This window comes from Daucus carota, chromosome 1 (genome assembly GCF_001625215.2).
Source record: "Daucus carota subsp. sativus chromosome 1, DH1 v3.0, whole genome shotgun sequence".
Lineage (NCBI taxonomy): Eukaryota > Viridiplantae > Streptophyta > Magnoliopsida > Apiales > Apiaceae > Daucus > Daucus carota.
In genome coordinates, this window is record NC_030381.2 from 10,577,067 (window position 1) to 10,594,275 (window position 17,209).

Below are 17,209 nucleotides of genomic sequence, written 5' to 3' on the forward strand. Positions count from 1 at the left end.
TAATACATAATCACTTAAGGTAAGTGTTAAATTATACCTGGAGTAGTTTCAATGGTGCCATCATGAGTATTAACATCTTCTTCTGCATCCCCCAATACACGTGCAGCTTCCTGTGCAGCTTCCTGTGCGGCTTCCTGCTCCCGTTGAGCTTTTTTCAGGGCCATATATGCAGCCATCGTACCAACTCCATCATTATCTACTACCCTTGTTAGTTTTTTTAAACTGTCCCAGATCAGCAGGTAGTGGTGGTGGGGGGGGGGTGGTAGCACAGTCTCTTCAATATTAACCTTGCAAAAATGCACATTTCGCTTATTAAGTAAAAATGCAAATTACTCGCAGCTTCTCGACCTCCATGTTACCACAGTTAAAGAGTATGTATCGATGAGCATCAATCCATGCTTTTTCTCCCAAATGAACAGCCTTTCCATCTTTGTTTCTCCTGGATCCAATGGGGTATCCAAAATTGTCACTGCCTTCAGCTTTTTTTACTTCCTTTTCATCATTTAAAAATCGAGAACAAAAGATTAAGCACTCTTCGACCATGTACCCTTCAGCTATACACCCTTCTGGTTTGCTCCTGTTGCGGACGTAGGACTTCAACTTACTTAAATATCATTCAATACCAAACATCCATCTAAGATGCACCGGTCCTCCTAATTCCACCTCTTTACATAAGTGAATAGGTAGGTGCATCATAATGTCAAAGAAAGCCGGTGGAAAGATTATTTCACATTGGCAGAGTATTTCTATGATTTCTTCTTGCAACTTCGGAATATCCTCCAAATCGATGACTTTGCCACATATGCCCCTAAAAAATGACCCCAACCTGATCAAAGGTATTGCCACCTCTGGATCCAAGGTTTTAATCACAGAAAATTGTAGCAAGTATTGAAGAATGAAATGTGCATCGTGGCTTTTGTATCCATACACTTTCCTCTCACTCATTAGCACGCAGCGGCTGATATTAGATGCGCATCCATAAGGCAGTCTAGCATTTAACAACACTGAGCAAAAATTTTCTTTTTCTTTTTTTGTCATGTCAAAAGTAGCCGCGCTGATTTCATAGTGCTTTTTATCAGCAGATAGTACAGGATGAAGAACCTTACGGATGCCCATATCTTGCAAATCAAAACGAGCGTTCAGATGATCTTTACTCTTGCCACTAATATTCAGCAAAGTCCCTAATATTTTATCACACACATTCTTCTCAATGTGCATGACATCTAAATTGTGCCTAATTAAATGACCAGTCCAATAAGGTAATTCAAAGAAAATGGACCTTTTTTTCCAAGGGCAATCTGAAGGCTTCTTTTTTTTCATTTGCCTCCCGAAATTATTCTTATAGCCACGCAAGAGTTCTGAAATTTCTACTCCAGATAATGGTGGTGGACAAAGGTCTGTCTCCACCAGACCATTAAATCTTCTCTTATCAAATCTAAGCTTGTGGTCAGGTGGAAGAAATTTTCTGTGATTCATATAACAGACTTTTCGACTATGTTTCAAGTAGGTTGACGAGGTGTAGTAATGACAATTTGGACAAGCTAACTTACCCTTTGTGCTATAACCTGATAAAACCGCATACCCCGGAAAATCACTTATGGTCCATAGTAGGCTCGCATGTAATGTGAATGTTCTGTCAGAGAAGGAATCATACGTCTCTATGCCTACATCCCACAATTCTTTTAATTCGGCAATAAGTGGTTGCATATAAATATCTATTTCATTACCAGGCTGCACAGGTCCGGGGATTATAGTTGAAAGAATTATATTTTCTGGTTTCATAATCAACCAAGGGGGAAGATTATAATTAACCAGAACCACTGGCCAAGTGCTGTGATTTAAACCCATTGTTCGGTAAGGATTGAAGCCATCTGCCGCTAATCCTAACCTAACATTTCGATTTTCAGCGGCAAAATTTGGATATCTAACATCCAGTGACTTCCAAGCCTCGGCATCGGCTGGATGCCTTAACTTCCCGTCTTTGATTCGTCCTACTTCATGCCATGTCATGAGTTCAGCATATTCCTTACACATGAATACGCGTTGCAGCCTTGGTTTCAATGGGAAGTATCGCATAACTTTTTCAGGGACATTATACTTCTTTTCCGGAAGGCCACTATCAATATCCCTGATCTCATTATCCACATTTTTCCATCTTGACACACCACATACTTTACATTTAGTTTCATTTATATTTTCACCCCAATACAACATACAATCGTTCGGACATGCGTGAATTTTTTGGTAATCAAGACCTAACTCTTTGATTATATTCTTCGCAGCGTTAAAGGATGGAGGGAGATTAACATCAGGAAAGGCTTCCTTAATTAACTCTAGTATAGCACTAAAGGAGGACTCGGAAAATCCATGAATGCACTTCAGCTGGTAAAGCTTTACTATAAAGCCTAAACGAGTAAATTTTTTCGAGCCAGGATACAAAGGCTGTTTCCCATCTTCGACATGCCGATAAAATTTACTTGCATACTCATTAATCCCCTTTCTACCTACAGAATCAGAAGTATATTTATACGTATTATGCATCATCTCATCAAAGTCATTTCCTAACCCAAACCCCCCATCACAGTCCGTCTCCATCTGATCAGTTTTCTTTCGGTACTTAGGGGTCGAAATTTCATATACCCAATCAACCAAGGATGAACAGGGGCCCTTGCATACTAGGTGATCATACACATCATCCATAGAGTACCAAAAACGATTACTACAGTCCTTGCAAGGGCATTGTATTTCATTACCAACAGCGAAATTAGACAATGCATTCAAAACAAATTTCTTCACCCCATTACAATACTCTTCACTTTGTTTAGGACGTAATATCCATTTCATCTTTGCAAATATATGCTCTACAAAAATACACAGAGACAAACAAGAGAATATAAAACACAAACACAAAATCTAGGAAGTGAAAAACAGGGGCATATATGCACTGAAATGTAAAAACAAGGCACTTAAATTAATAAACTCTTCATTCTCATTCTTTACCAGGACTAATTACAAAAACAAAAACCCAAATAAACATATCAAGAAGCCCTAATTAACGCAAATATGTAAAATCATAACATACCTAGAAGCCCTAATTAACACATATATGTAAAATCAAAAACCCGAATAAACCCTAACAAAACAAACTCCATAAAACTGGGATGAGTGAAAACAAGCAAGAGAGAAGACAAAATAAGCAAAGATTACAAGATAAACAAGAAAGAATCGAACACATTTGAGCAAGAAAAAATCCAACAGATTGGGGGAACAAGATTTGGGGGGAAACACATACCTGTTCGCACAGCTTTGTTAACGATCTCCTAAAAGCTTTAATCTTCAATCCACACAGCTGATTTAGCTCCACACACCTCCGAGAGCCTTGTTCTTGTCTCAGCTCTGTTCTTCACTCCAGTGTATACTCTTGTCTGAAACCCGACTTAGAGTTTTGTCTGATTTAGTTTTTGTTTATTTTCTTTATTTTTTTTATTTGATAGGCGGCAAAGCAATAATAGAAAGCCCGCTTGTTTTCTTTCTTTTTTCGGCAGCCCGCCTAAATTTGGGCCTAAAATCTGTAATATATTGCAACGCGTACATACTGCATTGCAATAGAGTGTATTTTAAACTCCCACCAATATTCTTCACCGCTATTGCAACTTTTTCAAACTCTATTGCAATGTCATTAAAAACCCTTGCTATTTATGTGAACTCATCTCTCAATAGCAATGTTTTTTGATAAAATTTTGAAAATATGGTTGCAGTAGCCAATCTATGGTGTAGTGTGTTTATAAAAGCGTTTAGAATACAAAAGGCTGAAACCATTTACACCGTCAATATTATAATGTGTAAGATAAACTAGCAAAATATATATATTGAAGCTTGCTCCCGCATAACCACAATCTTATATTTTTGGATCAGAGGGAGAATCTGCAATTTCGAGAAATGAATCCAATTAATATTAACAATATTAGTTTAACAAGTATTAGATTTTAACAGAATAGAGTTAGATGGTATACCTTATTATGATAATAAGAGGAGAAATGAATCCAATTAATATTAACAATATTATTTTAACAACTAATAGATTTTAACAGAAATAAAGTTAGATGGTATACCTTATTCTAATAATAAGAAATGTCAGACCAACTATCATGAGGCATTGTGTAAAAAAATCTTAGTCCCACTATCCTCTTACTTTGGGAGGCAGTTGCTTCAGTATACGAACCACATTCCTCAGTGATGAAATGAAATGGTCGACATAAAAAATGTCCAAAACTAACTACCATATGAAATAAGAAATACATAAATATAGCTAAATTATATGAAAATCATGTCTGATTAGTCCATATTTTTGCATATTTAAGTGCCTATCTTTTGTTTATTTTCGTAGTATTAATTGCTTATTTATTTTATTTCAGGAAATTGTAGATAAATAAAGAAAGAAGAGTCAATGCAAAAAAAAAGAAATAAAAAGAAAAGAAAAGAAGAAAATCAAAGAGAGTTGGAGAGCAAAGGGGCACATTGAGGGCTATGATCTACCTAACACACATCACACATGCATGGATTAGATTTAGCCACCGTACCCCTAAACCCTACATTTCTAGTTATAAATACCCCCACCCCTTTACTTGTAATCACCATCTTTTTAACCTAGTCTTTTCCTAGTTGATAGTATAGTGCTAGATCTTCTTTTGTTCTCTCATTTTCATACTACATTTGTAAACACTTTTATTTTAATGCAAATCTTCTTTTAGCTTGATCTTGTATTGTCTCTATGTTCTTGCTCCAAGTGGCATATTCTTCTTAGTACCACCATATGCCTAAGGGCTTTTGGGAATGGGAGAAGCCTTCTAATTTAGTGTAGATTTTATGATTGCTTAAATTAGTTAATTAAATCCTAGCACAAAAATAATTTGTGTGGGGATTAGTCTCTTGATCTCAAAATCACAGCCTATTAACACTAATCCTTTTCTAAGAAAATAATAGAAAAATGCTACATATGACCAGACTATTTCTTTTCGACTTGCTCTGTTTTTGTTTAAGTTAGATTATTTGTTTTATATATAAACCCACTACCCACCTCCCCTGTTTCTATTTTGTTCTATAAACGACCCCTGCTTTGTTTTTCTCTAAAACCTCATTCCCCTGTTTTACTTTTCTTTCGCTGAGTCGCACGTCGAGTCAAGCACAGAGCCGAATGTTTGGTTATAGTGTTGTGTTTTGCAATCGGTCTGGGTTTGTGTTAGATTCGTAGCTCTGAGTTTTCTGTTTGCCGAGTAGATTTATGTCTGAGTCATTTCCGAGTTTTAAGTTCTTTTTCTGAGTTTGGTGATTTTGCTGAGTAGCAGTTTAGATGAGTTTTGAATTCGTTGGGTTTATGTTGTTAGCTGCGTTTTTCGCTGAGTTTATGTTTAGAGTACTGAGTTGTTGTTCTTGGTGTTAAACTGAGTTGTGCTGCAATGTCTTAACTTTTTGCTGAGTTTTAGTCCTGTGTTTCGTCCGAGTCATGTACTGAGTTCTGTCCTTGAGTTAGTTTCTGTTTTGTACTGAATCATGATTTACTTGGGTTTTGGTTTGTCTACTCCGAGTCTGTCTATTAATCGAGTCATGGAGTCAGTTTCTTTCTCGAGTCATAGCCATGGTTCTGTTTTCTTTCTTTTCGTGAGTCGAGTCTCTGAGTTGTGTGTTTGAGTCGTTCTTCTTGCTGAAGTTTACTGTCGCTTTGCTGTCTTTTTCGTTCGAAGTCGCAGCCCTTGTTCTAAGATTTGTTTTGTGTTTTGCTGTTTAAAATATATTTACTGGTAGTTTGTATTTTGGTTGAAACAAGCTGCTTAGTGTTTCCGTAATTGCTTATACACCTTGTATTTTCTTTTTATTACCATGTCTTGATTTGCGACAGAGTTGTTCTTGTATGGCTAAATAGTTTGGCTAGTTTAATTTTTCAAGAAACATCCTGCCACATTTTCGTGAGTCAAATTCTAGTGTTAGTTCATTAAATCAATTTTATTTTTTTTTATTTTTTTAACTAGTTGATTTCAAAGTAGTAGGCAATTTCCATTTCTCGTTAACTAATTAAAACAAATTTTTGTTTCAAAATTTTAAAAATTTCTCTTTTCCGCCTAGATTAATAATTAAGGATTTGCGAAAAATAATATAATCTCTGTTAGGTCCAGATATGATTGTAGAAGGGGGGGGTTGAATACAATCAGTACCAAATCGTCGCGGAAGTGAATCTGATTGAATATGATTTGTTAATCAGATTATAATTAATTAATATAACAATGTTTGAAGTCGTTATATAATTAATATGGTTCAGTTTTAATGTCCACTAAAGTTCGTAGAATAAATTCGACAGGGTATATTCTAGATTTAGTGATTAAAACAACCGGGTTATCAAAGCACAGAAAACTGTGGATATAACGAACAAGCAAGTTACTAACAACTTGAAAGCTTTACAAATGCTTTGAATACAAAGTGAATGAACACTTTCAAATGAAGAAACCAAGCCATATTTATAGGCAAGGCTTTGTACATGCAAGACAATCACTAGACAAGACAATTACAAGCTAGCAAAGACAATTACAAGAAGGGTAAGACAATCTAGGCTTGGGCAAGACAATAAGGGGCAAGGGAAGACAATCTCAGATTGTCTACCAAGCTTCAACCAAGTCAGTAAGACAATCAAAAGGGAAGGGAAGACAATTCCTTTGTCAGAAAGACAAACACTACAAACGGCAAGACAATGGAGGATTGTCTTGCACACCTTAAGCATTCGGCAAGACAAGACAAACAGATTGTCTTGCTGGAAGTGTGTCTCTCGGCAAGACAAGACAAACAGATTGTCTTGCAGACTTACACATGCCTTCGGCAAGACAATCTTCAAGGATTGTCTTGCACACCATTGAAATGAATCGGCAAGACAATTAGAGATTGTCTTGCTGATTCAATCAAGGCTAATGCAGACAATGAAGAATTGTCTTGGAAGCATGATGAATCCACTCGGCAAGACAATCCAGAATTGTCTTGCTGAGGTGATTTTTGTGATTAAATAAAGAAATAAAATGGTATATTAAAATAGAAAATTATTCACTTAATTAATTTAATCATATAAATTCATAAATTAAATTAATTCGAGAGTGAATTAATTTAATAAATAAATTACATAATTAATATAATTATTTGAGAAGTGAAATAATAGTCTATTAAAATATTTAATCACACAATCTTCAGTAGAACAACTTCCGGTCTTCTTTAAACTTGAATAATTTCTTCTTGATTTGTCGAACGAGCGAACTACCACTTCTGCTTGACTTCAAATATTTAATTTGGATAACTGATACATAGATGTACTGTCTGGTTCATCTGTATCTAGTTAAATCAAATATTCTTCGTCAAATAAACAATAAGAATTTGGTTAGTTCGTCGAGTCTTCGTCTTGTACGTACATCTTCATTAAATGGAATCTTCTGATGAAATAAAGTATAGAAACTTTATGTCTTCTGAATTCCTGGACGTGCCACAAAAGATTATTTGTGCACTGAGGCTTGAACATATTAATGAACTTCTTTCAGTGGCGTGCAGCAGCATCCTGGAACTTATCTGACATATGATTTCCATAAATCATTTGACGTTCTTCGTACTGATTCCGATGACTTGCTATTTACTGAGCTTTCTTATCTGAGTTGAGTTGTACCTCTTTAAATACAAATAGGCTGAACATATGCCTTTCAATCTCCCCCTATTTGTTTGTTAACATAACATGCAAATTTCCTAGAGGATAACTCAACTAACAGATAAGACAAAGATTTAAACAATAGAATGTAAATAGCAAAAGTTTATGGCTTGCATTAAACATTAAACCATGATCACAAATAGATTACAAAAGGATGTTCCTTGAACATATCTAACAAATATCCTAATCAATCTATTCACTCAGAATGAGTGACTTCTCCTTCTTCAGCATCAGAATAGTGAATAATTGGAGTAGAAGGCTCATTCTGAGTAGGCTCTTCAGCTGCAGTGGATTCTCCACGCTTCTTTCTTTCACGAGCCAGAGCTAGCTGGTGAAGAACTTCCAGATCCACAGGGTCTTCACGGAAGTCAGATGGCTGAGATTTTGTTACACCCTTCATCCTCCGAAAGTATTGAGAAATGTTTCTTCGAGTGCAGTAGGATGAGATTACATCATCAGCATCAGACTTGGCTTTAGATGCGAAGCCCTTGGTCCTTAGTAAGGTGGATGCTAGAGCCAGACGTTTGGCAGGGTACTTTGGCAAAGCCTCTTCATTTAAATAGACAGTGCAGAGGATTTCCAAGTGAACAAACTTGACACAGTAAGGGTTCTTAACAACCTGAGGACTGTTGAAAACAGCACAATCCAACAGTTTGTCACGAAGAAGTTCATTCAAGTTTGAGCAACGCTTGACTTTGTTGCGAAGTACCCAGAGCTCAGATACGGAGAATGATTTGAGAAATTCGACAGATAGTCTGAATGAACCATTTCTCCGTGTGTAGACAATCAGCTCCCATTCTTCTAGCAGTCCCCTAACAGCAGTAGTTACATATTCCAGTTCTAAGGCAAAGGCATGCATAAACACATCCTCATCAGGGTTCACCTCTCGAAGGTCATATATCAGAGATAAGAACTTCTTATCATCGAAAGTTTCCCTTTGAGGTCCATTGAATATTCTCCTAGCAATGTCCCAGCCTTTTCCTTCTTTTCTTTTAATTTCAAGATTCTTCTGCTTGATCGCAGCATCATAGATTTTTTGCTTTTCAATCTTGATTTGTTCCTCTGTGATCAACTTGTCTTCCAGAAGTTTCTGATAATCACGAAGCTTACGCTTCCTGGCTTCATTTTCTGCTTTGAACTTCCTGACATTCTCCTCGTGTTCAGGATCAACAGGTTCTTCCTGAAACAAATAGCTTTCATCAAATTTACCTTCTTCTTCAGCCTGACGATAGGTAGCATCGAATACGTCATCATCATCCATGTCTTTGGGATAATCATCATAATTGTCAGTGTTGAAGACATTTTCAGATTGATGTAGTGGTTCTTTGCCTTTAGACCTTTTATAGCTTTTATCAGCTTCAGAAGTTTCTTTGCCACTTGCTCTTTCTCCACCCTTATCACTCCTGTCAGCATCATCCTTATTACTCCTATCACCAGCATTGCTGTGATCATCTTTGTCCTTATCTTCCTTATCCTTCTCCCCCTTAGTTGAGGGATCCTCTGGAGTGGACTGAGCTGTTGACGGATTAAGCTTTAAGTGATGAATAACTTGAGCCAGAGTTTGCTCCAAGTTTCCAAGCTTTGTCAGACAGAGCTCCTGAGATTGATCAAACTTGTCCATCCTAGAATGAATACCCTTGACATGAGCATCTAATTCCTGTTTGAGAGAAGAATATGAAGGATCAACAACTTTTTCCTGTAGAGTCACCAACTCTTCACTTCTGAATCTGGCATTCTCAGCATTCAACCTTGAAATCTCAGCTTTCATAGCAGCCAATTGTTCCTGTAACAGATCAGTGTTGGTGTGTGCACTCACCTCACGAACACTCAAAGATTTATCACTATCCTCTCGTGCATGTGTTTCGCTCGGTGTTTGCCTGATTTCACTCGTGTTTGTCACACCGTCACCAGTACCTGTATAGACAACCATAGTACCATAAGATGGAACTGTAGGTTGTGAAGGAACAAATTGTCCTTCAGATGCCTGTGAAGGCGGATGTACTTGCAGGTTGCCAAGTATAGCCTGATCCAAAAAGAAAGATTGATCAGAAAGTTTTTCATATGACATTTTTTGAATATCTGTGCTCTCTCTAAGTGAAGAATCAAAAGACAAAGGTTCAACTAGCGTGAGTGCTAGTTGCGTGCTTGACTCTTTACAGGATACCGCGGTCGGACGGCCAATTTCAATAAATGCATTCTGTGGAGAGAATGAATCTAGAGACTGTATATTTACCATGTCAGTGTCCAAATCCTTTTGGGAGGAAATGGATGCGGCTGCAGTTGTCTCCGGTTCTGCCACCCTTTGCTTCTTATGAGACAGAGCTGCGGGTTCTCTCAGAATTGCACTACCACTCCGTTTCCGGGCTACCTTTCGAACAACTGGTGTTTGAGTAGTGTCGGTTGATGTGTTTGACGAAGAATCAGTTGTTGAAACGAAAACGTCAGCTTGGTTATGAACCTGGGTGTTGACAGGTTCAATGCTGGGAGTCTGGAAATCAAATCCAATATCACAATCAAAATCTGCAATATCAATATTAAAGGTATCAGTGAGATTAGAAAGTACCTGAGCTACCTGTAAATCTGTCCTGAAGTCCTGTAGCTCTGGATTGATAGCAGAATCAGCAGGCAGAGGCTGAGAGGTGGATTGTGGTGGAGGAATGGTATGTGGATGTGTAGGTGAAGGTATTGGTTCAGATTGAGAGGGAAGAATGGAGGCTTGTTGGTCTGGGAAGAAGTTGTATTGTGGAGGAGATTGGTGTTGAGAATTGTATGATGATTGGTGAGGTGATTGTTGTGGAGAATTATAAGGAGGGTTGTAGGGAGAGTAATGTGAGGATTGGCTGGATGATTGATAATCTTGTAGAAGTTGAAGTGGTTGGAAGTTGTGAGGAGGAGATTGTTCCTGAGGTTGGTTATCTTGAAGTTCAGGTTGATCCGGTTGATATTGTTGTTGTTGTAGTGGCTGAGGAACTTGGACAGGTTGAAGGGGAACATTAAACTGTTCCAACATGTAAGGAGTCACAACAAGAGGCACATTCTCATGCTTCTTTTGATTAGCAAGTCTTGATTGAATCTTGGTGCAAGTTCTTAGAATGGGCACCACTGCAGAATCAACGTACATTGCTCTATCAGCATCATTCATCTTGTCACTTAAGAATAGCATTAAGAACCTTGGAAAGTGACACTCCACTTTGTCATTTTCATGAATGGATCTCTGAGAGACAGAACCCATTTTTCTGATAATCTCCTTTAGTAATATCTTCCCGAAGTTAATTCGACGATTGTAAGCCACGGAGAATCCAAAGATTTGTAGCATGGAAGATATATTGTGAAAATTCTGCCTCGTAGTTGGAGCAAATACCTTTGCCAAAGTATCGAAGAAGACATCCCATTCAGCCTTCAATTTGCTTTTAGACATTCTAGGGAGAAAAATCTGTCCCTGGTAGTGGATGTCTTGGAAGAATTGAGTTAACTCAGCACTGGTTGGTTCCACTTGAAAGTTATTCCTTGGAAACCCTAGAATTCTGTTCACATCATCAACATTTATAACAATCCTTCGTCTATTTGGTAGATCACCAATCAACTTATAATTCTCGAGAGTTGTAGAGTTGACGGCATTAGAGTAGAAGTCGAAGAGTGGTTGCACTTGAATAGGAACATCAGCGGTTAGTGCAGTACTGACAAGACTTTGTTGAGTCAGAAAGCGAATCCATTTCTTGAAACGATCAGAACAATCCTCGTAGTTTAGGTTAGCACAATAATTGGTCTCAGCAATCTCAAATTCTCCGGCCATTTTTAGTAATTAAAAATTGAATTAAGCGAGAAATTTTCAAATAAAAGATTAATTTTCAATTATCTCGCAAAGTTCAATTAATAATTAAACTTGATTAATTAATTATTAATTCGAAATATTAGAATAATCTCGAATTAAAAGTTAATTAATTAAAATGGAGCTTAGTCAAATAATCCAACTCAGCCAAACACTCCCTTAAGTTCAAACACCACAAACTCACAAAATCAGCCAAACAGTCCCTAATTGAGAAAATCCCCAAATTAACCAAGAACCCTAACTCCAAATCCTTTCAAATCAGTTCGAAGGTCACACGAATAACACAGATTAATCGAACTCTAGTCAATCCACAGTACAAACTCAGTCGAAGAGCTTTAAAAATCGACTAAACTTCGGCGAAAATCTGACTAAAATCCGGCAGAGTTTCGTTTAAACAAGGACGAAATCGAGTAACCAGCAAGCGTGAAAGCTTGTAAAAACCAAACCCAGCAAGTTTTTGATGATAAAACTTGAAAAACAATGAACGGAAATCGTGTATAGGAGAGGGCAGATGGAGAAGATGAAGTAGGATCAGCAAGACAATCGAATTGTCTTGCACGATTGTCTTGTAGATATATATATACACGTACGCAGTAAGACAACGGGAGAGTAGTCTCGATAAGACAATTCAAATTGTCTTGCCGAGACCAAGTATAACAGACAAAAGGCTGTGTCAGTAAGACAATCTGATTGTCTTACTGATACGACAACTGACTTAAGACAGACTCGGTAAGACAATGGGATTGTCTTGCCGAGTTGTTTGAAAATCGGTGAAAAACCGGTTCAGCAAGACAATCTAATTGTCTTGCCGAGCCTAATTGTAGACAAAACCATTGTCTTGCCGAAAATCAAATAAAAATAATAGGATTTTTGATTATATTAAAAGATAAAACATTTTGCAATTAAACTAAAAAAAAACTATAATAAAAACAATAGTATATAATACACGAATATTTTGTAAATTTCAACTTTAGTTAAATATAACTATTTACGACTTTAACTTTAATTCAATAAAATGAATTAACTTAAAATCAAATATTTATACTTAATTAATTTTGAAAAATACAAAATAATTACAAATAATTATCTAAATGCCTAGAGAATATTACAGGGGAGTGTATGAGCATTTAGAAAATCATTTACTAATTTACAGGCATGCATAATTAATTAGAATAATATCAGATAATATACAGAAAATCATATAAAATCTAATAAAATAGATATAATTATACAGAAAATTCACAAAAATATACAAAAACATATAATGCATATGAAAAATATATACAAGAGAACTATGTCATATTTAACATCCCTAACTCACAAACCAGCTTAGAGAAAGTGGATTCATCCAGTGGTTTCGTGAAGATGTCAGCAATTTGCTCAGTCGTGGGTACAAAATGTAACACCACTGTACCATTTATGACATGTTCTCGAATGAAATGATACCTGATATCAATGTGCTTGGTTCTTGAATGTTGAACCGGATTGTTGGAAATGGCTATGGCACTTGTATTATCACAAAATATAGGAATTTTGTTTACTACAACACCATAATCATTCAGTTGGTTCTTGATCCACAAGATCTGAGCACAGCAGCTACCAGCAGCTATATACTCAGCTTCAGCAGTAGAGGTAGACACAGAGTGCTGCTTCTTGCTATACCAGGAAACCAACCGACGTCCTAGAAATTGACAGCTTCCAGACGTACTCTTCCTATCAATCCTGCATCCTGCATAATCAGAATCTGTATAGCCGGTTAAGTCAAAACCAGTATTCTTAGGGTACCAAATACCTAAACCAGGTGTACCCTTAAGATATCTAAAGATTCTTTTGACGGCTATAAGATGTGATTCTTTAGGATCAGCTTGGAACCTAGCACACAAACATGTTGCAAACATGATATCTGGTCTACTTGCAGTAAGATAAAGTAGAGAGCCAATCATACCACGATAGCTTGTGATATCAACTTTCTTACCAGATTTATCCTGGTCAAGCTTTGTGGCAGTGGCCATGGGTGTCTTTGCCGGTGAAGAGTCTTCTAGATTGAACTTCCGAAGAAGATCTCTGACATACTTGGATTGGCAAATGAATATTCCATCTTCCTTTTGGCTTACTTGAAGACCAAGAAAGTAGGACAGCTCACCCATCATACTCATCTCATAGTTACTCTGCATCAACTTAGCAAATCTCTTGCACAAGTTATCGTTAGTAGAACCAAATATAATATCATCAACATATATTTGTACAAATATCATATCTTTATCATGCAATTTGTAAAAGAGAGTTTTGTCTATGACACCTCTAGTAAAGTTGTTTTCTATTAAAAACTCAGAGAGAGTGTCATACCATGTCCTTGGTGACTGCTTGAGTCCATAGACAGCTTTGAATAGGAAGTATACAAAATCAGCAAACTCTGGATTTTCAAAGCCAGGGGGCTGTTCCAGATATACTTCTTCTTCTAGCTTTCCATTCAGAAATGCACTTTTCACATCCATTTGATATACCTTGAAGTTGGAGTGTGCAGCAAATGCAAGAAATATTCTGATGGCTTCAAGACGAGCAACTGGAGCATAGGTTTCATCGTAATCAATTCCTTCTTCCTGAGAATAACCTTTTGCAACCAGTCTGGCTTTGTTTCTTACAACAATGCCATCACCATCTAACTTGTTACGGAAGACCCATCTAGCTCCAATGGTAGATTTTCCTTTTGGTCTTGGAACCAGGGCCCAGACTTCTTGTCTCTCAAATTGATTGAGTTCTTCTTGCATGGCAAGAACCCAATCAGGATCAGCAAGTGCTTCTTCTATTTTCTTTGGTTCTAGTTGAGATAGAAACCCAGAGAATAGACATTCATTTGTCGTAGCACTTCTAGTCCTTACACCAACATCAGGATCACCAATAATCAAATCAAAGGGATGATCTCTGCTCCAAATCCTTTCCCTTGGAAGTTGTGTCCTTGATGATTCAGCAGTATTATCATTAAGCTGAAATGTGTGACTAGTTGATCCATCAGCTCCCCCTGAGTTGTTGCCAGGTTGACTTGATGATCCACCACTGGCATCAGTGGAATCTCCAGCATATTGCTATTTCCTCCACCATTGCCTGGATCATCATCATTGTTGTCATCTCCTGTTGCAACCTCAGGTGGAACATCATCATCTGAATCAGAATCTGGATAGTTGTCAACTTCAGAGATTCAGATGAATCAGCAGATTGTATACTTGGAAGTTTAGTGTCATCAAATGTAACATTGACACTAACTTTCACTGACAGAGTATCAATTATAAAAACTCTATAAGCATTATTTGTATAACCAACAAAAATTGCTTCAGAAGCCTTTGGTTCAAACTTGTTCAAGTTCTCTTCACCATCCTTGAGAACAAAACACTTGGCTCCAAAGACATGAAGATGTTTAACATATGGTTTCTTGTCTTTATACAAATGAAATGGAGTTTTCATATGATCCTTGTTGATCAAAGTCCTATTCTGGGTATAACAAGCAGTGGCCCACAGCTTCAGCCCAAAAGTACAGTGGAAGCTTTGATTCAGCAATCATAGTCCTTGCAGCTTCAATCAGTGTACGATTCTTTCTTTCGACGACTCCATTCTGCTGAGGAGTCCTTGGTGCTGAATACTGCCTTCTAATTCCTTTTCAGAGTAAAAGTTGATTAGAGTTTGATTCTTAAACTCAGTCCATTGTCTGATCTTACAGCTTTTACAGGAACACCTTTTTCCAACTCAACCAACTTGATATGATCAATTACTGTCAGGGGAGTTTCATCCTTGGAAGAGAGGAAGTAAACCCAAGTAAATTTCGAGAAGTCATCCACAATGACTAAGGCATATCTTCCTCCATCAATAGATGCAACATTCACGGGGCCAAACAAATCCATATGCAACAAATGAAGTGGATCTGTAATGGTATTGATGGTTTTGCCTTTGTGAGATGCTCTCTTCGCTTTTCCTTTCTGACAAGCTTCACAAAGATCATCAGTTGAGAATTCCAGGGAAGGCAACCCTCTCACTAGATCTCTCTTGACTAGAGAGTTCATGGTTTTGAAGTTGAGGTGTGAGAGCTTCTTATGCCATAACCAACTATCTTCAGCAGACGCTTTGGCGTAGAAACAGTGAACTTCGTTTCCTGGTCCTGAAGACAAATCAGCTACGAATATATTGCCTTTCCTTATGCCACATAGTGAAGGACGCTTATCCTTGATATGTTTGATGATACATATCTCCTTTTCAAAATGAACATAATAACCTTTGTCACAGAATTGACTGACACTCAGGAGATTATGTCGAAGTCCTTCAACTATTGCAATATTCTATGATGATCCTCCCAATTTTGTACTTGCCATATCCCACAGTACGACCTTTGCTATTATCAGCAAAACTGACTGTAGGGCCAGCTCCTTCTCTTATGTCCCAGCAGGGATTTGTTGCCAGTCATGTGCATTGACGCTCCACTGTCAAGCACCCAGGTAACACGAACAACTCCACTGGCACCCTGCAAAAGACAACTTGATTAGACAGTCTTTGGGACCCACACTTGATTGGGTCCGGCAGTCTTAAAGAACTGATTTCTATCAGGTAATACAACAGAGCCTCTTGGACTGATACTTGGTTCAGATTTGACTGAACTTACTTCCTTAACAACAGCCTTATAAACCTTGGTTTAGGCTTTGGAACATAAGTCTCCTTTCTCTTGTGAGAAGGACTAGCAGTCTTTGATCTAGCATGCTTGTTGTTTGTGTGTTGTCTAGGTGATGTGTTTTCATTTTTAGCATGCAAATTTTTAAAATAAGCAGACATCAAATTGAAAGCACAAGTCATACAATTATCAACACTACAAGATTTATGACATGCATCAAAAGCAGGAGCAACAGAAGTATCAGTCACAGTAGTAGGAACATCAATAGATTCTACTCTAACCTTATTATCAGATTTAAAGTTCTCAGTAGAATGACATCTATTGTTCTTGTTCTTACTATTAACAAAATTATTGGGCTTGTTGAATTTAGTTCTCTCAGAGTTGACACCTAAACCAGCTTTAGGCAACCTAACATTGCCTTTCACTTTAATTGGTTTCAGGTTTGTCAGAATCTCATCTCTCATCTCATTACTCTCTTTCATTTTAAGGTCTTCCTGTTTAGTTCATATCTAATGACAACAGGAGTCTCTAAAAGAGGTTCAGCTTCTGAGGTTTTAAACAAAGGTTTAAGGGAATCTTTCAAAACAAAAGGAATCCCTCTCTCTTCAGCACTCTTCTTAAAGGAGGAGTAATGTTACTAGCCTTACCTACAGATTTGTTATAGTCAAAGCCTATTCCAACAGTTCTCTTGATCTCTTGTTTATCATTGAGTTCTTTGACTATCAAGGAGGCATCCTTAAAGGCTTTACATTTCACTTCTCTTCGTCTAGCTAGCTGAAGTCTTAAAGCAATCTCACCTTTCTCTAGAACTTTGACTTTAGCACATTGTAATCCTAAGTCCATAGTCAATTGTTCTATTTTAGGTTTTAATACTTTCATCTCATTCATTTTATAAGCATGAATTTCTAAGACTAAAGTATCAATTTTAAGATTAGCAGCTTTCATCCTTTTAATAGCATCATCTCTTTCAAGTCCTAATTGCATAAACAGTTTAGGGCAT

At 37.2% G+C, this 17,209-nt stretch overlaps 1 protein-coding gene across 1 annotated transcript; it reads right to left on the reverse strand.

Annotated features, from left to right (window-relative positions):
• Nucleotides 1-612: 612 nt before the first annotated feature.
• Nucleotides 613-2,844, reverse strand: LOC135151365 (uncharacterized). The gene has a single exon (XM_064089788.1). It carries the CDS (start codon nt 2,842-2,844, stop codon nt 613-615), a length of 2,232 nt encoding a protein of 743 aa, XP_063945858.1.
• Between the last annotated feature and the right edge of the window lie 14,365 nt (nt 2,845-17,209).

Coding starts and splice junctions, on each gene's coding strand:
- LOC135151365 (XM_064089788.1), bottom strand. CDS start 2,844: ATGAAATGGATATTACGTCCTAAACAAAGTGAAGAGTATTGTAATGGG.